The 16,224-nt window shown below is 40.6% G+C and overlaps 1 protein-coding gene across 1 annotated transcript in view; it reads left to right on the forward strand.

Moving 5' to 3' along the window:
* Positions 1-16,224, forward strand: part of SDK1 (sidekick cell adhesion molecule 1) — a 403,349-nt gene that overhangs the window by 317,002 nt on the left and 70,123 nt on the right. Inside the window, exons 23-27 of the mRNA XM_074158262.1 lie at positions 4,213-4,322; positions 6,588-6,738; positions 8,652-8,889; positions 14,720-14,835; positions 15,112-15,295. Coding sequence (XP_074014363.1) covers positions 4,213-4,322; positions 6,588-6,738; positions 8,652-8,889; positions 14,720-14,835; positions 15,112-15,295 — 799 coding nt within the window. The remainder of the gene's footprint in view (positions 1-4,212; positions 4,323-6,587; positions 6,739-8,651; positions 8,890-14,719; positions 14,836-15,111; positions 15,296-16,224) is intronic.

The following is a 16,224-nucleotide window of genomic DNA, read 5'->3' on the forward strand; positions in this document are numbered from 1 at the left end:
AGTCAGTGACCCAGATAGGATTCATCCATTGTACGAGGCGATTCTCTTGGTGTCGCTTTTACTTTGGAGCTGGTAAATAAAGTGTCTGAAACTCTGACAATTTTATGCCTGTGCCAATCTTTAAATCAAAAGTGGCTGAATCGATTTAAGGATTTTGTAAGAAAAAAGATTGCACCCAGGCTGACATCCTGTGAACCGAATTTCTCCCAAAGCGATTTCAAATGTGTGAGTTATGGACCTCTATAATGAAAACTCTGACACATCTTGAACTATAGTAGAACACAGGGTACCTCTATAACGTGCGGAAACATTGTGTTTTCCTTTCCTGCACTTAATACTTCATAACTGTTCAAAATTTTCAAAGCATTATTCTTACACAAAATAACGCAGCAAATGATTTTTTCATGCCAAATTTTAATTATTTTGCATTTCTTTTAAGCCAAAATTCTCCAACTTTGCATGTATAGTCCATTCCATCAGAAAATGTTGTTACTTTATAAAATATGAAAGCTTTCCATTTTAGAAATGGAGAAACTAATGCATAGAGAAGTAAAGGGTTCTGACATCCCTTCCAATATTGTTTTATACTGTCTCATTTCTGTAAAAATAAATGAATATGCCCTTTTATTGAACGTAATGCCTTGGGAACAGCTGAGAGATGGGAATGAATATGTGCTAGCTTGTGATGGCTGATCATTATTGAGAATTATATGAAGTGTCTCGGTGGACATAGGTGTTTTTATTGTGGCAGTCCTGGGGCCTCCTGGGGCTTGCTGTCCTGTTGTATAGAGAACTGTTAAGATGCAGAGTGCATTTCTTAAGGGGTTTTTATGCCAATGGTAACAGAAAAGCAGTTGGTGTTCTCATCTGCCTCCTAAACCAGTGCACACATAAATATGTGTGCATCTGTCAACAAACATCATCCTTTTCAGAAGTTTGCATACACTGTTATCTAAAAAACAGCTACAAGAAAGAAGCCTCCAAATTAACTTTATTTTATGCAGAGTGGCTCATAGTGGACTCTCTTGCCCCTCAAAGGACTCTTTTATGCTTACCACTGCCCATGGTTCTTTTTGCCCCGTGGGAATCCCTTTGTACTCTGATTCTTGAAACCGATACGTTTCCTCTGATCTGACATCAGAGTGTTTCAGCAAAAATAATTTCCTTTTCCTCCAAGAGCCTGAAACTTGGAATCTACTATAGATCTCGTGGAAGTTAAAAATACAGAAGTCCATCACTGACAGTTCTCTTCCAAGACTAATTTCTGAGATTATTGCTAAACAAGTGAAACTTGTTTTGAGTAGCAGTGACCTTGAGATGCTTGGCCACACGAGTCAGAGGTCGTGCAGAAGTCCCCAGGCTGTTCAAGCTACCCCACAGCCGTTCACCCTTCAGTCTTCTTATTTTGCAAAAACTCCCCACAACAGAAGCACACTTAAATTATACTACTGATTTCAGTAGATCTAACCCTTTAAATTAGTTTCTGCTGGCATCAGATCCTGGGAACATGACAAGGTGTTACTCTAACTAAAGCAAGTTTCTGATCTGTTTTTCTTAAAATGTTTTGCTGAATCACAGAACTATGCCTGTGGCTGGTTTTTGGTTTTGGTTTTTTTTCTGCTACCTCTCTATCACTACCTTTCAGCAGAAAATTGGTCAAAAAGTGGTTAATGGGGACTGTCTGTGCTGCCGTTTACCCAGAGTCTCCACCTCCCAATACAGGTAGTGGCCACCTGTTTACCAGCTGGTTCCTGAGCTTGGGAACAGCCAATGTGCCCAGCTTGGTTGGCATCTGCCATTTCCTTGTGGGCTGCACCCATCATTCCTGGCAGGGATAGCGTTGAAAACCAGAAAGCTGTCTCCTGGGATAGCTTTTGAGGGGAATATAGAAGCTTTCACTGCTTCTCAATCACTAAAAGATCCTTAATATTTCCACCTTTGCAGCCAGCTGGTAAATGTCTATCTGCAAAGCAGGCAGGGGTTTTGGCCACCTCTTAAACTTGAGTCAATGTCAATTGTTCACAGCCCTGTGGGCCTCTGGGTCTGGACCATGTGGTCCTTAATGTGTATTAATGATCTGCCTGCTGCTGCGTAACGATTGAAACCTGTGGTCTTTTTTTTTTTTTCCTTTTCTTTTTGCTATGCAAGAAATATTTTTAAAAGCTCTTACTGTTCATCAAATGCAAAAAGACGACTAACTCACCACTGGAAATTATTTGCAGCCTCCAAAGCTCTGTGGATTGTTGCTGTACAATTACTGCAGCACTGTCAGGTGATGCTGTTAAGAGCAAGGAGTTTTGCAAAAATAAGCATTTACCATAGACTTTCTACAGTGTTAATCAAAAACTCTTTTAATAAAAAGTGTTCTGTGTTTCCTTGACTGGAACCAACCCTGGCTTCCTTTCTATACATAGGGTTTAGGTTTGGGTTTTTTTGGTCTTCATCATCTCTTTGTTCTCTGGGTTCAGTTTAGGGCTGTTCTGTTTTACCATGCCGGCCTGTCACAACTTGCTTCCTTTAAGCTTTTGCATTCATAGACTTCACTAAAATTTATGGAGCTCAGCTGGGACTGGGAATTTTAAAAGACCCATAATATTCACTGACATCTGTTTTACATGTTGCTTGGCGTGTGGCAGTGTCCTTGATAACCAACAAGACTGAGAGGCCCACCAAGACCTGTGCAACCACATCCCTCCATGAAAGCAGTCCTCTGCTAGGAAGATCCCAGAGCCGCCTTCTCAAAGTGTAATGCAGAACTTAATTTCTTTGGCCTAATTTTCCTTGTGTCATTCTTTCATGCACAAACATAAATATGCAGCACATCAACTCCTGGGTGAGCAGAGAACTAAAACATCTATAAATAAATCAGGCCGCTTCTCCTGAAGGGGGAAAAAAAAAAAAAAGAGTGAATGAAACCTAATTTTCTATTTGAAGTACTTGGGATATACGAGATACTTTGGGCTACGTTGCCTATCGAGTGCTTTGACGGTGTCTATGGCTCTAACTAGTATAAAGAACTCGTAAGGGACCTGTTTAAAAAAGATTAAAGGAAATAGCTCTTTACACAGTGGGTCGGGAGCTTCTGGAATTTGTTGCCACAGCAGTCCGTGGGAGTAGATACTGTCAGCAGGTTGAAAAAGGATTAGGCATCTTCATGGATATTAAGTCTGTAAATAGACACTAAAGGGAATAGCTGCCCATGTACCCTCGTGTGTCCCTCAGCCGTGACTGTGGGTGCCAGGGTGGGATGAGGGAATTGGGGTACAGGTGCTGCCCTTTGTGGTAGGGTTGAAACACCAGAGGAGATGTGCAGGGTACTAGGGAATTATACTGGGGGTTCTTGCCTAAGATCCTCTGTGGTTCAGCTCTAGTGAATCTCCAAGAGTGAAGCCCAGCCATCTACCACGTATCTTCTGCCTCCTTCTCCACACTCCTTCCATGGCTCCTGTATACACAACCCTGATGCCGCCCTGATCCTACTGATGCTGCCCTCTTCCAGGGTCCCAGGTCAGACTCTGACCCTTCTATCATGTCTTATTGACTTCCTTTTAAGTCCTGATGCATCTTCATTTTAACCTCCAGAAAGCTGTATGGAAAGTAATGCTCTCAATTCTCGTCACCGTTTTGTCCCTTCTAACACTGCTGTAGCTGAGGGACTATGTTGGGCAACATGTTGTGATTAATTAATGCAAAGGATTGCACACGGAAAATCTTAAGTGCAGACCAGCAGATGAGGTTAAAACACTTTTATTCTTTGACTTTGTTCTTGTTTCTCTGTCTTCATTTCTGTGGCATTTTGCCTCCATTGAGACTGACTTAGTATGCATCAGTTCCTGCGAGTTATTATCAAGGCTATTTTTCATTTTGTTATATTACTACTTGATACTCTTTGTGTTATGGCAGCGAGATTGAACAGGGCATTAGTGCTCTCATGGTGTTTTTCTGGAATAGATCTTATCAGAGGATCCCAGTGAAGTCCCAGCAGGTACAAGGAAGCTTGGCTAACTTGGCTGTGTTGTCACTTTGCAAATAACTAGTGCCTTGTCATATAAAAACGAATATTAACTGGATAATATGTACTTAAAATCATTAGTCATTCCACTGCTGGGATGACACACATTGCAAAAGAGGTTATATACATAATTCCATGTGTGTGTATATATATATATATATAGTCTGCTTTATGTTCCTTCTTACCTTTCCCATGTACAGGTTGGTGTACTGGGTGATGAGGAAGAGTGGGTGAGTCTTCGTGAGGTGGAGAATGAACCTGATGCTCAGATGCTGGAGGTACCGAACCTTACTCCTTACACTCATTACAGGTAAGAACAGCAGGTAATTAGCTGCAGCATGAAAAAAAATTAGTAAATAGCAGCGTGGAACAGGTTTCCTAATCAGAAACAGCTGTCTGTGTTTTATAATCTAAACAAAAGGGAAAAGGTTTGCTGTTTTTCATAGTTTATACTTAAAATTACTCGTCTGATGTTGTTAATTGCAATTTACATACAATACAGTTTGTGACATTAAAATGGAAATCCAAGCGCACAGTGAAATGCTTTTATGAGTAACTGCTGTCCTGTGACTTCCCTTGTCTAAAGGGTGCACCACTGTAACATCAGTCAGTGACAAATCAATTGTAGTTAAACTGGTGCAAACTTGTAATTACATATTTACATCAGTTTAAACATCGTTTTATTGATTTAGCTTAATTTGGTAACATCAGTTAGATGAAACCTTTGTTTATAAGAATTTACCAAGTTAAGCTTAATAGACATATGCAATGCTCAAACTGATTGAAGTGAATCTACATTATGGGTGCACCCCAGTTAAATGAGATTGATTTTTAAATCAATTCAATTCAAGTGATGCGTTGCTTTAGTATAGACAAGATTTGAGAATTTGAGGTACTCAATCCTAATGAAAAATACTTCCATGAAACAGCTCGCAGACGTAAAGGCTGGTTGCAAGGAGATACAATGGCAACTGCTAAATCAGCTTCATAAAAACTTGTCCCTGTTGCCCTGGCCTTTTAGCCAGCCCAGATGCTGTTTGAGCCAGTAGTAGGTGTAACCAAGTAAAGCTCGTAGAATTTACAACTAACTCAGTGCTGATACGCTAATTTTTTTCCCTTAGAAGCCCAGGAACATATTGAATTTCTGACAAACTCTCCACTGAAGTGGTTTACACCTCATCCTCAAGAGCTAGACATTTTACTAAAAGCTCTTTGAAGCATTCTGAACTTGAGAAGAGTTTTCTGGTGCAGAAGTTTATTTTGGGTTGAGAAGATTTTGCTCTCATAATCCTTATCCTTAAAGCTGAGAAGGCAGAGGTGAATAGTAAAATGCAGGTTGTACCGGAGTTCAGTGCAAAATAAGAAAGACTGCCCACCCAGCAGGGGCGGTTGTACTGGTTGGCACTGGCACCTTTCACACTTCCAGTTCTCCTCTAATACTTTTCATCATAATTTGTAGACTAAAGCAGCTCCTTGAATTTTCCCTAGTGGTTATTGGGTTTTTTTCTCGTGCATACACAGATATAAACCTTTTTGTTTTGTGTCAGTGTAGGGCAATTTTATATCATTTTTGGAAACCTAGAAAGTTGTTGCTAAATGGATTTGTGGTCCTCTGGTCAGCTTTAGTCATTGCCCACTGAAGAAATACATCATGAGAGCTAATTATCTGACCGCATCTTTAGCGGACAGCTTCATTTCTGTATTTTGTGCCAAGGTTTGAGAGTGAAATCAAGGACAGTATTTTTGTTTAATGTGTTTCCTTTAAAGCATTTTTCTAGGGAGATCAGAGCAGATAAATAAACACTGCTATGTTGACTAGCTCACCCTTTTTCCAAGCTCAGTCATTAGGTTCAAAAATTAAGTGTTTAGTATGAACAGGTCATGTATTTATGTGCAAGCGCCGGATACCTCCAATTGCTTGTGACGGGTGAGAGTATCTGAAACGCACAGCATATCTTAATTATTTTGTGCTTCCTGAAAAAAAGATTTCTCTAAATCTTTTGTGACCCAATAGGGATTTCTATTGTAGAAGAGACGGTTTTGAGCAGACAGGGTATTTTTTAAAGACGCATATCCATATTAAATAACTTAATCTTTCTTGTGCAGGAAGGCTGAAAATGCAGCACAGGGAAAAATCAGCTCCTTTCAACCAGTAATTGAGGGGAAATGTTATCACTAGCCTATTTTTTATATTGACAGGGAATGAGAATATCCGAAGTTTGATATTTTAATACCTTTCTGGATGTATTGTACAAGCATTGCAAGAGAAAATCACTTACTGTTAGCATAAGCTCATCAGACTTGGTATAATTAACATAAATTTCTCACACAAATACCTAAGTTTCTAATAGACTCTAAGCTAATCTCATTTTCAATTTTTTAATACCTGAGAGGATCTGAAAGCGGTTACCATAAAGCATTCAGCAGTGAATACAAAGGGGACCAGCATGCAACGACCTTTGTGGAACATTTAGAAGGACCTAATTTGTATTTTTCCATCTTTTCGCTCTTCTGGAAAGAGAGGTACCGCTCGCAGAGCTGTTCCAACCCACACTGCATCTTTCTTCCCCTCCAGGTTCCGGATGCGGCAGGTGAACGTGGTGGGTGCCAGCCCGCTCAGCCAGCCCTCCCGTGTCATCCAGACCCTGCAGGCTCCCCCCGACGTCGCCCCCGGCAGCGTCACCGTGCGCACGGCCAGCGAGACCAGTCTGTGGCTACGATGGGTGGTGAGCTGGCCAGCGGGGAACAGGGGCTTGGGATGAGGCTGCTTCCCCAGGGAGTCAGGCCAGCGCTCAGGAATGCCTTTTCCTTGCGTTCGGCATAAGGGATAACAGCAGAATTATTTCCTTTTTCAGAATAGTCGGAAATCTAGAGACTTACCTTAAGTGCCTTATTAATCACTTAAATTGCCTACTGCCACTACTTCTGCCACTTCATCAGGGGAATATATGCCTGTGTGTAAAACCTTGGCTTTTCAGACCCTCTTGTTGCGCAGCCTGGGTCAACACGTGGGACAGGAATATAATACTTGAGCCAATTTGCAGTTTCCTAGGGCTCAGTTGTTTGCTTTGTACAAAACTGTCCCCAGAAGGTGCACGCCGGCCACTGGCAATCATCCTGCAGGTCCTGAACAGCTGTGGTTCAAAGGTAGCACAAAGTTTGCCCATTAGACTCCTGTAGGAAGATTATATTTATGTGAAAGGGCGTGGAGTTATGTGATAAAGCGCAGAAAGAAATGACTAATTGCGAAGATGCAGTGATTGATGACATTGTTGTGCCCCTTTGACTATCTCAGTTACCTGCAGAGTTGCCACGTTGGGATTTATTTGGCAATTAACCTCCTCCAAAATGGTTTTTCTTCTCCCCCGTTAGGCAGAATTTTCCACTGGGGTTACTGTGGTGTGAAGTTGATGAAGCACAGGTTTCCTTTTGCCCAAATGTTAGCTTTTCCGTGCATAAACTCATTATGGCTGGAAGTCAAAATCAGGCTAGAAACAAGAGTTTTTTCTCCCATCGGAAAGGAATAATTCCAGTTTCTCAATGGGACAGTGCACCTAATTCTGAACCCTGAAAGAGCAAAACATCAAACTTTAAGGTATCACCTCACTATCCCTAGGAAAAACATTGCAATTCGTTTGACAGGACCCACATAATTCACTTGTGGCTTTACCATGTGAATAACATGCCCCTATTGTTAAACCTTTGGTACTGTATCCAGACCTATATATATATATATCTTCCATGAAAATTAACTCAAAGTTGCTTTAAGAGACTTTAAAACATTTTAAAGATTGTATTCCCTTGCTGGGCTACCTGGAAACCTGTTTTTCATGAGTCAAACTGTGCGGGGTTCAGGAGGAGCAACAGCCACGGCTAAAAATGACCCGATATACTTTTTTCATGCTTAATAGCATCAGTATTGGAAAGTGTTTAATCTCTTTGTTCGAGACCTGCAGGTGAATCTGTGTCCCCCTGGGAGCTGGGAATTCCTTCCTTCCTACAGAATAAGGGTCACATTTCTAGCCCTGCTTGCCTGCGGGATACAGTCTTCTAAGCTGTGAAATGTTAATGTCTATCAAACTTTCCCAGTGCTTCAGAACTGAATCTCAGCCATCCGTGGCGTCATGGAGTTAGTTTTACGGGGAAAAAACTCTAAACTTCATGAAGTAGGCTAATTATTTCGTATTTTAATCTCTGAAATTGCTTGGGGAGTTAGAATACTAGAATAAATCTCTCCTGATAAATGAGTAGGCAGAGAGTCAGTAAAGAAAGTAAAAAATGTACGATAAAAGAATTTGTCACATGCTTCAGCAATTTATCATTCATTTCCATAATTAATCACAAAGCTCTGAAATATATTGTATTCATATCATCTCTGTTGATACACCCACAGCAAATGGCGTAGTTCTGTGAGCGTATCGATTGGGTTCAAAATTAAGGTAAAAAGTAAAAGAAAATTTCAAGCAACACAGAAATTGAGAGGTTGTGAAATATAAATAAAACAGAAAATTGACCTCTTGGTCTTTTTTGCCTTCCTGTGGCCTTATATGAGTTTGGACAATCTTGGTATATAGTTTGGAAAGCCCCGGCAATGTGTTCTGTATAGGAATATTGTGCTTTTCTTTGTGTTGTTTTCCAGCCCCTCCCCGACACACAGTATAATGGCAATCCAGAGTCGGTGGGGTACAGGATCAAGTTCTGGCGTGTAGATGTGCAGTCTCCAGCCCTGACGAAGGTTATTAATGACCGGTTGGAAAGAGAGTACACCATTGAAGATCTGGAGGAGTGGACAGAGTATGAGCTGCAGATCCAGGCTTTCAACGCCATCGGGGCAGGACCATGGAGCGAAGTAGTGCGAGGTCGTACACGGGAGTCGGGTAAGTCAAAGCACCGTGTCTGCTCTGAAGGACACATCTGAGAAGTTCAGCACTTTCTGCCCTTTTATTCAGGGTTTTATTTTGGGTTGTGGTGGGGGCTTTTTTGCCTGCTGACCCATTAAATCTAAAGTGAAATCAAAAAACCACAATCTCTAGAAGTACTGAAGGCAAAAAGGCATACAGACATTTGAGGGAGTTAGTTATTTATTTTATTCCTGCCCTGCTTTATTCTACCATGTATAAACCTGCAGGCTGGTTATTTAAAGCAAGCAAAACAACCTCTCCCTATTCCTGCCCCTCTTTGGCAGCAGTACGGACAGCACAAGGAGAAGTTGTACGCAGCCTTCTCGGGCTGAGCAGGTCCCTCGTGCTTCCTCTCCCTCCCCAGTACCCCATCGCCCCTCGTTCTCCCCCTTTCCCCGTCTGCTTCTGGGCTCGAGCGGATATTCTCACAGTTGTGGTTATCTGAAATCTAGTTTCAAGCACCAAGTATTTCTAAAAAAGCACAAGCAATTTTAGAGAGCTGATTACCCATATAGAAATAATTATCTGAGCTTTTGATGACACGTTTTCAAAACTGCCTTCTAAAATTGTGTGTACAAGGCTATATAGACATAACCTGCATATAGACCTGGAGCATGAGCCCTGTATTGACTAGCTGAATTGTCCATGCTAGCATAGAGACTTCAGAGATCAGAACTCTCCATCTTGGGCAACAGTAAATTATTGTTAGCTTAGTAACAGCGGTAAAGACAGATCTTGAAAAGCTGTGTTCTATATTTCCAAACCTACCCTACATGCACCTGATAAATTAAAATTTATATTGCAATTGAATAACAAAATGGATGATATATATGGTTTAAAAGTTTAATAATAAAAACTCTTTGTGACCGGTGTTTATGTAAAGTTCAACACTGATATTTTTTCTTGGTATTTTTTCCTATTTTTCTTCATTAAAAACGTTTTGGAATTTAATCCTGTGCATACTCTACACTTACAGACGCACATTTGCATGTCTGTGCGCTCTGTACCAGGCGGCGTTACTTGGTGGGAAGCGTGACCATGCTGTACACGGCAGGATTTGGTCTGCTGGTTCAGATAACTCTCCTTTGAACTAGCCCAGGAGGAGGCTAAACAAAGTCGTCACCTTCCATTAAAGTGTTGCTTTTTGGGAAGTAGTAATTGGAAAGCTATTGCCAGAGGTATTTTAAACAAGACGTGCTTGTGCTGGAGTTAGAGATAGCACGACCCAGCCAAAATAGTTTTGAAGTGTTCTGTGTCATAATAAAAAGATACCACATTCTTCACTTTCTCCTTTCCACTGCTCTTCAAACACTTCTTTTGAAATGTAGTAAATACTAAGATTCAGTGATTTCATAAAACCTTAGGATTATAGTGCTCTTGCTTGGCATCTAAAGATCAGAGGTTACGTGTGTATTTGGTATTTTCTCTTGCAGTATTAAAAGAAGGTTGACTTGAAACTGATTGTAGGAGGCACACAGAAACTGGGATCAAAATAACACAAAGCTGTGATCTAGGCCATAAGGACTCATTTGGTTTTTTTCATGTGTTCTCTTTGATAGTAACATCTGATTTCTTGAACAGAGCAAGTCAGGGCTCAGACTTTTGGCTGTATCTTCTTAGATTTAGAATATACAAGAAGCGCTGGCATAGGGGCAAGCTGGATGAGAGAACTTCGGGGAATCTGCAATTAACCTGTATGCAGTGTCAAATGGGGTTAAAATGCAAATAAAAGATATCTAAAGACAGAGGGAAAGGTCAAAGCATTTTTAGGTCTGTCTTCTGAACTGCAAGGAAAATTCTGCTTATCACTTATGTTTTCAGAGTACTTTAAAAGCAGGCGTCCTAAATATTTCTTTTTCCATTTTGTGGATAAACAGAGTCTTAGGGAAGTTGGTTTTGACTGGTGCTGCAGATTGTAAACATCCCTCACAGCTGGCCAGAGGTGGCTTGGCCACATTCAGGTGGTTTGTGTGTTTTACACCATGCAAGGAGCCCAAGAAGCTAGAGCCCGGGCACTAAATCAGGTTGTGGGATCTAATGACAGTGCAGCCACTGGAGTCCAAAACCTTTATTGAAAATAAAGCTGTTCTTGAGCACTTCTGTACGTTCTAGGATCATACCACTGATAGCTGAGCACACATGCTAACAATAAAGGAGCATGCTGTTACAGGTGTGCTCTTGGATATAAACCATCTTGAAAGCAAAGAAACTATGAGGGAATAAATAGTGCTGTAGGTTTTGGTAACCCAGGCTTGAAAAACAGTTGGGAAACCCTAAAATGAAAAGCTAGGATAGGGTTGCAAGCAGCCGATGGAGGGGGATGAATTGAGATTTTTAAGCAGGACAAGTTTTATCAATCCAAAATGTTTTTATAATGTTAGAAATTAAATAACTCATTAAATTTTACAGTGCAAATTAACTGGAGAGTTACAAGCTCAGTTTCCACTCAATAAATTGACATTGATAGCAGGTACAACATAGAGGAAGAAAGAAAATGCAAAGACCTCTAATGTATTAGAACAACCTTGACAGGGGCTGCTTCCTTTTAGATATAAACTCTTTTGTTTTCAAACAATTCATCTCAAATACACCTAACTCAGTGCCTTAATATTTTTGGGGGCTCCTAATATCCAGCTACGTGAACGTGTACACTTGTCTTACAAAATCAGCTACTGTAGAAGCATGGCCACATATCTATGGCAAGGATCAATCTCTTGATGTTTCAGAGGCTGACCTTCATGAAGCAGTTACTGCGCTGTGATAAAGTATTGCTTGATAATTCAGATGTGGTCCAGTGTCACTGCAGGGATTTGTCAGTTTATACACGCTGAGAATTTGGCCTGCAGTGTCTAATTTTATAGGCAAACTGGTTGTGTACTGCAGCGAGGCTACTTTTGCCACAAACCTTGCTCTAAATTTGCACTTCTTAATTGACGGCAGCAGTACAATATGCCAGCTCAATTTGTACTTTCGAAAAACAGTAATGGATGCTCAGCTAAAATGAGCTGCAAAAGCGAAGAGAACCACTGCATCCTGCTATCCAGCTTTCTTAGAAAGCCGGGATACAAGCTAGCTTGTTAAAAGCTGCTTTTGGCCCAGTTAGAGACATAAAACAGCATCATTTGCTATATATCAAATACGGCTATGTCAGATGTAGAAAGAAGATGCGTGATCTTAGATGCCAACACAGATAACCTTAAAAACTTGAGTTCTTACTGAAGTTCCAGTGCAAAGTGCCAGTAACTCTCTAATTTCCTTCATTTCATCTTTTAAAGTACATCGTGCAGCTGGCAGTTTGCTGGATTAGCTCATCATTTAGTTTCGGTGTTTCCGGTTCATTGCGTTAAGGCTCTGAGATTTTTTTTGGACACTGCTGCTTGGCTTCTGTACTGTTCTTGTGGGTTTTACTAATGAGAACTCGGCTTTGGAGCTTATAACAAAGTCTTCAGTGCAACAGTTAAGGAAACCAGCTTTGGAGAAGGGAGCTTGCAGAGGAAAGAGGGATCTGTGTGCCTCACTCAAGCCACTAATTAGTCTTAGCGAACTGTAATTTCTTTGAATCTGGATATCCTGAGAGAGGAGAGGGGTCGGAGAAATGAAGGTTACGTTTCAATTCATTCTTAAAGGGTCGATCAAAGTCTTTTACTTGATAAAGGACTGGCAACAATAAGATCCATAATATCGGTTGCAGGTGCTGAATTCATACATCCATATTAAAATTAAAATCTCAAAACTAATATGAGAAGTGGAGAATTAAAGCGCACTCGATGAACACGAGTATTTTTGCCATTTAGGCATTGGGCTTAGATTCCTTTCCAGGGAGAAGGGACATTTAGCTGCTCTGGCTGCCACTGGGAATTAGAAGGAGTCTGGGCTAATAAATCTTCAGATAGACTGCTCTCTCCTTTGTCGGCTGTGGAGTCCCCCTGCCAGCAGCGTGATCCTACACACACCTCAAAGCAGTTGTGCACGGGGGGCCAGCCCGGGCACAGCCTCCACCTTTTGTCAATTCGGGAACTCTCGTGGCTGCTGATCAAAGAGGAAAAGAAATATTTGTAAAATAAAGAAACTTTTTTACTCTCTTGAAAGGCTTTAAACCAGATAAAATAAAAATAAACGTGGCTGGAAAAGGCTGCTTTCCTCTACGCGTTCTGGTTTCCTACGACCCACCTCCACCCTTTCTCTCTCCAGAAGTGATTCATGTGGGAGTAGGTCTTTGTGAAGATCTACAGATAAAGTTATGGCAGCTATCCAAAGACATTCATGGCTCCTGGCAATCTATTTTCCTTTAACATAATTATATCCTTGTGGGGGATAAATCTAGGAGAAGATTTTTTTAAAAAAAAAAAAAAAAAAGCACTTCAGCGTTGGAGGGGAAAAAAAAAATTGGTTTTTAGTCTGCTGCAGTGTTGTGAGATGGTGCTCTGTTTCTCATGTCCCAAATAATTGGTAACAGGGAAATTGTTTCAGAAATGACTCTCTCTGCGGTTAACCTTGAGTGCACAAGGGTGGGGGGCGGTGCATGGTTGGTTTTTTTTTTTTCAATTTATATTAATTCTGGTGTCATACTCATTATCTCGTTCATGTTGCTAGGAGCTTCAGGAGCTCGCCTTCAAAACAGCAAATCTGTTCTTTCATTTGGACAGCCGGGAAAGTATTACTTCTGGCAGAGATTGGTGCTCCTTTTTGTGATATATTCAGGACCTAATCAAGCCTTACTGTCCATAAGTGCTTGTGTAACATAACTTGGTGAAACGTTCCCTTGAGGCCTGACAGGTGTATCATGCTTTGGAAAAGATTGTACCCTTCAGATGTTAGAAATGCTACAGGAAGAAAAAAAAAAATGCAAAAGGGCAGCATAAAATGTGAACTCTTAAAAATAGCCTCAAATTCTGCTTGTGTAACATGGCACGCTATTAAGCTTGCCCACAAAAGCTTGCAGTTGTGTGGTTGTTCTGCTGCGGTTAGTGTTTTAATGGCATGAGAAAATGCAAGTTTGCTCTTCTCTCGAGTCAGAGAAAATTACAGTGTTCCTGTGCCATCAGTTCTAATGATGTTTCTGGTTTCATAAGAGCCAATTTTGCAACATAAATGAAATAGGCATATCTTTCATTTACACCCTATCAGTCCCTGAAAATGCACCTTGCGTTAATGTGTCCGCCTATAATTGATGTATTACAAATGCTGAGCACTATCACATAATCAAAAGTCTTAGAGGTTAAAGAACTTCTTACTGAACCGGGAGTGCAATCCAGTAGTCGAAATTATTGCTAACTCTAGACAAGATGCTGTAATTTCCTTTCAGATAATATAGGAAGCCTGGGTGGCGTAAAACTTCTTGTGAGAACAGATCGTACCCTAAGATAAACTCCATTCGTAAAGATTTCTAGCTTTTGGCATAGGGAAATAAAATATATGGGAAAGAAATACTAGGAGATGGACTTCTAGAGAAGTCCAGCAATTTTAAGTTGATTGTAATTACTGCAAATATATAGAACTTGAAATTTATTCATGTCTGTCTATATTTACTGTCTGTCTGTAGGCACAGTATTAAATGTTTAGCTCTTTACAAACATTGTGATTTCTGAGATGAGCCAGCAAGAAATTGTGAAGCAGCTGAAATATAAAGATGATGTAGAAAGAATACAAGAGAAGAAGGGATTGCCTAGAACCTATTTGAGTCCTTTTCAATTTGAGTGCTCTTCTATGAGAATCTGGAACAATCCCAAGCAGATTGGGAGATGGAGCAAAATGATCTGGTATTTCTTACTGATTTCTGCTTTTTGGTAATGCCATGTGATTCCAGTTCCCTCGGCTCCTCCTGAGAATGTCTCTGCTGAAGCCGTGAGTTCAACCCAGATCCTCCTGACATGGACCGCGGTCCCTGAGCCCGAGCAGAATGGTCTCATCCTGGGTTACAAGGTATGCAACTGGAATTTCATGCTTACTTAATTTTAATTCATTGCCTGTATATTTTTTTGCATTTGTTGTTTATTATTCATCTGCTGGATATTTATATTATTCCAAAGTCAGCCGGAGAAGATATAGGAAGTATACTGTTTTTGAAAGGGGTGATTGATGAATATAATCTTATTTTATATTTTGTGAAAAGGAGGAATCTAAAATGCATACCTCTCTTTTCAGTCCCCATGTAACAATCTTTTTCTTTCTATATTTCATATACATTTATTCTGCCAGATACTTTTCAAAGCAAAAGACTCCGAACCAAAGAGCCAAATAGTACGAGGTAACCACACTCAGTCCTTCCTGCTCTCTGGCTTGAGGAAATATGTGCTCTATGAGATCCAGGTATTGGCATTCACTCGTATCGGAGATGGGGTCCCCAGCTCTCCTCCGGTTATTGAAAGAACCAAAGATGATGGTAAGATTACAGATTTCCAAAACAAGTATCTTACTTGATCCAACCTTTTAACACTGCTTTCTTTTAGTGAAGCAAATGTAGACAGAAGCCTGAACTAAAGGTGTTTGTTGGGTTTTTTTGCAACTTTGAACCTAAAGGACTGGATCCCAACCTAGTATAACTCAGCACTATTCCACTGGTCAAGGGCTGAGGATTTGGTAAAATCACAGAAAACCAGACTCCCCCATTTCTTCTTTCTCTGCAACTGATGAAGAGGAAAAAACCTTCTAAAATTGTATACTGAAGCTCGGTGTAGATAATTTCTATTGAAGACTATTTTGAGTCTAATTATAAATTCCTATTGAAGTTCAATCATGCTCAAAAAAAACCCCAAAGTAAGAGTGCTGCAATTGAAAGCCATAAACAAATCTGGGTCTGATTGGTCTGAAGGAGAGAGATGGAAATTGTAATTTCAATAATCCTTTTTTTTTTTTTTTTTCCCCAAAAGAATAAGGCATTGACCCTGGCAGATGATCATACCAGCTTCCTTTTGCAACGGCCTCCAGGGCTTCCAGTGGGCTCTGGGACTCCTGAGGGCAGTTTGCTGTGTTGAAGGAACCCAGGGGAGCTCCTGGCCCCAGTGCTGCCCGCGCACATCGGTGTGGTGGGACTGTTCCTGCTGAGGGGGCTTTACAGACATTGAGTTCAACTCTTAACGTGTTTTTGGCTTTGCAGATGCTAAAGTTACTTTTAGTTTCCTTACCTTTTCAGTATTAAATTAATATCAGTGTGAGGGGCTTCTGTTTATTGCTCCCAATGAAGATGAACAACAACCAAAAAAAGTCCCTTTTTTCCATCAAAATCTTTTCAACAGTAATGGAGTAAACATTGGTTTCTAGAAGCAACTTCATTAAGGTTGGGCTGGAAACACATTCAGATTTCTGGCTTAA

This window comes from Numenius arquata, chromosome 14 (assembly GCF_964106895.1).
Source record: "Numenius arquata chromosome 14, bNumArq3.hap1.1, whole genome shotgun sequence".
Taxonomy (NCBI): domain Eukaryota; kingdom Metazoa; phylum Chordata; class Aves; order Charadriiformes; family Scolopacidae; genus Numenius; species Numenius arquata.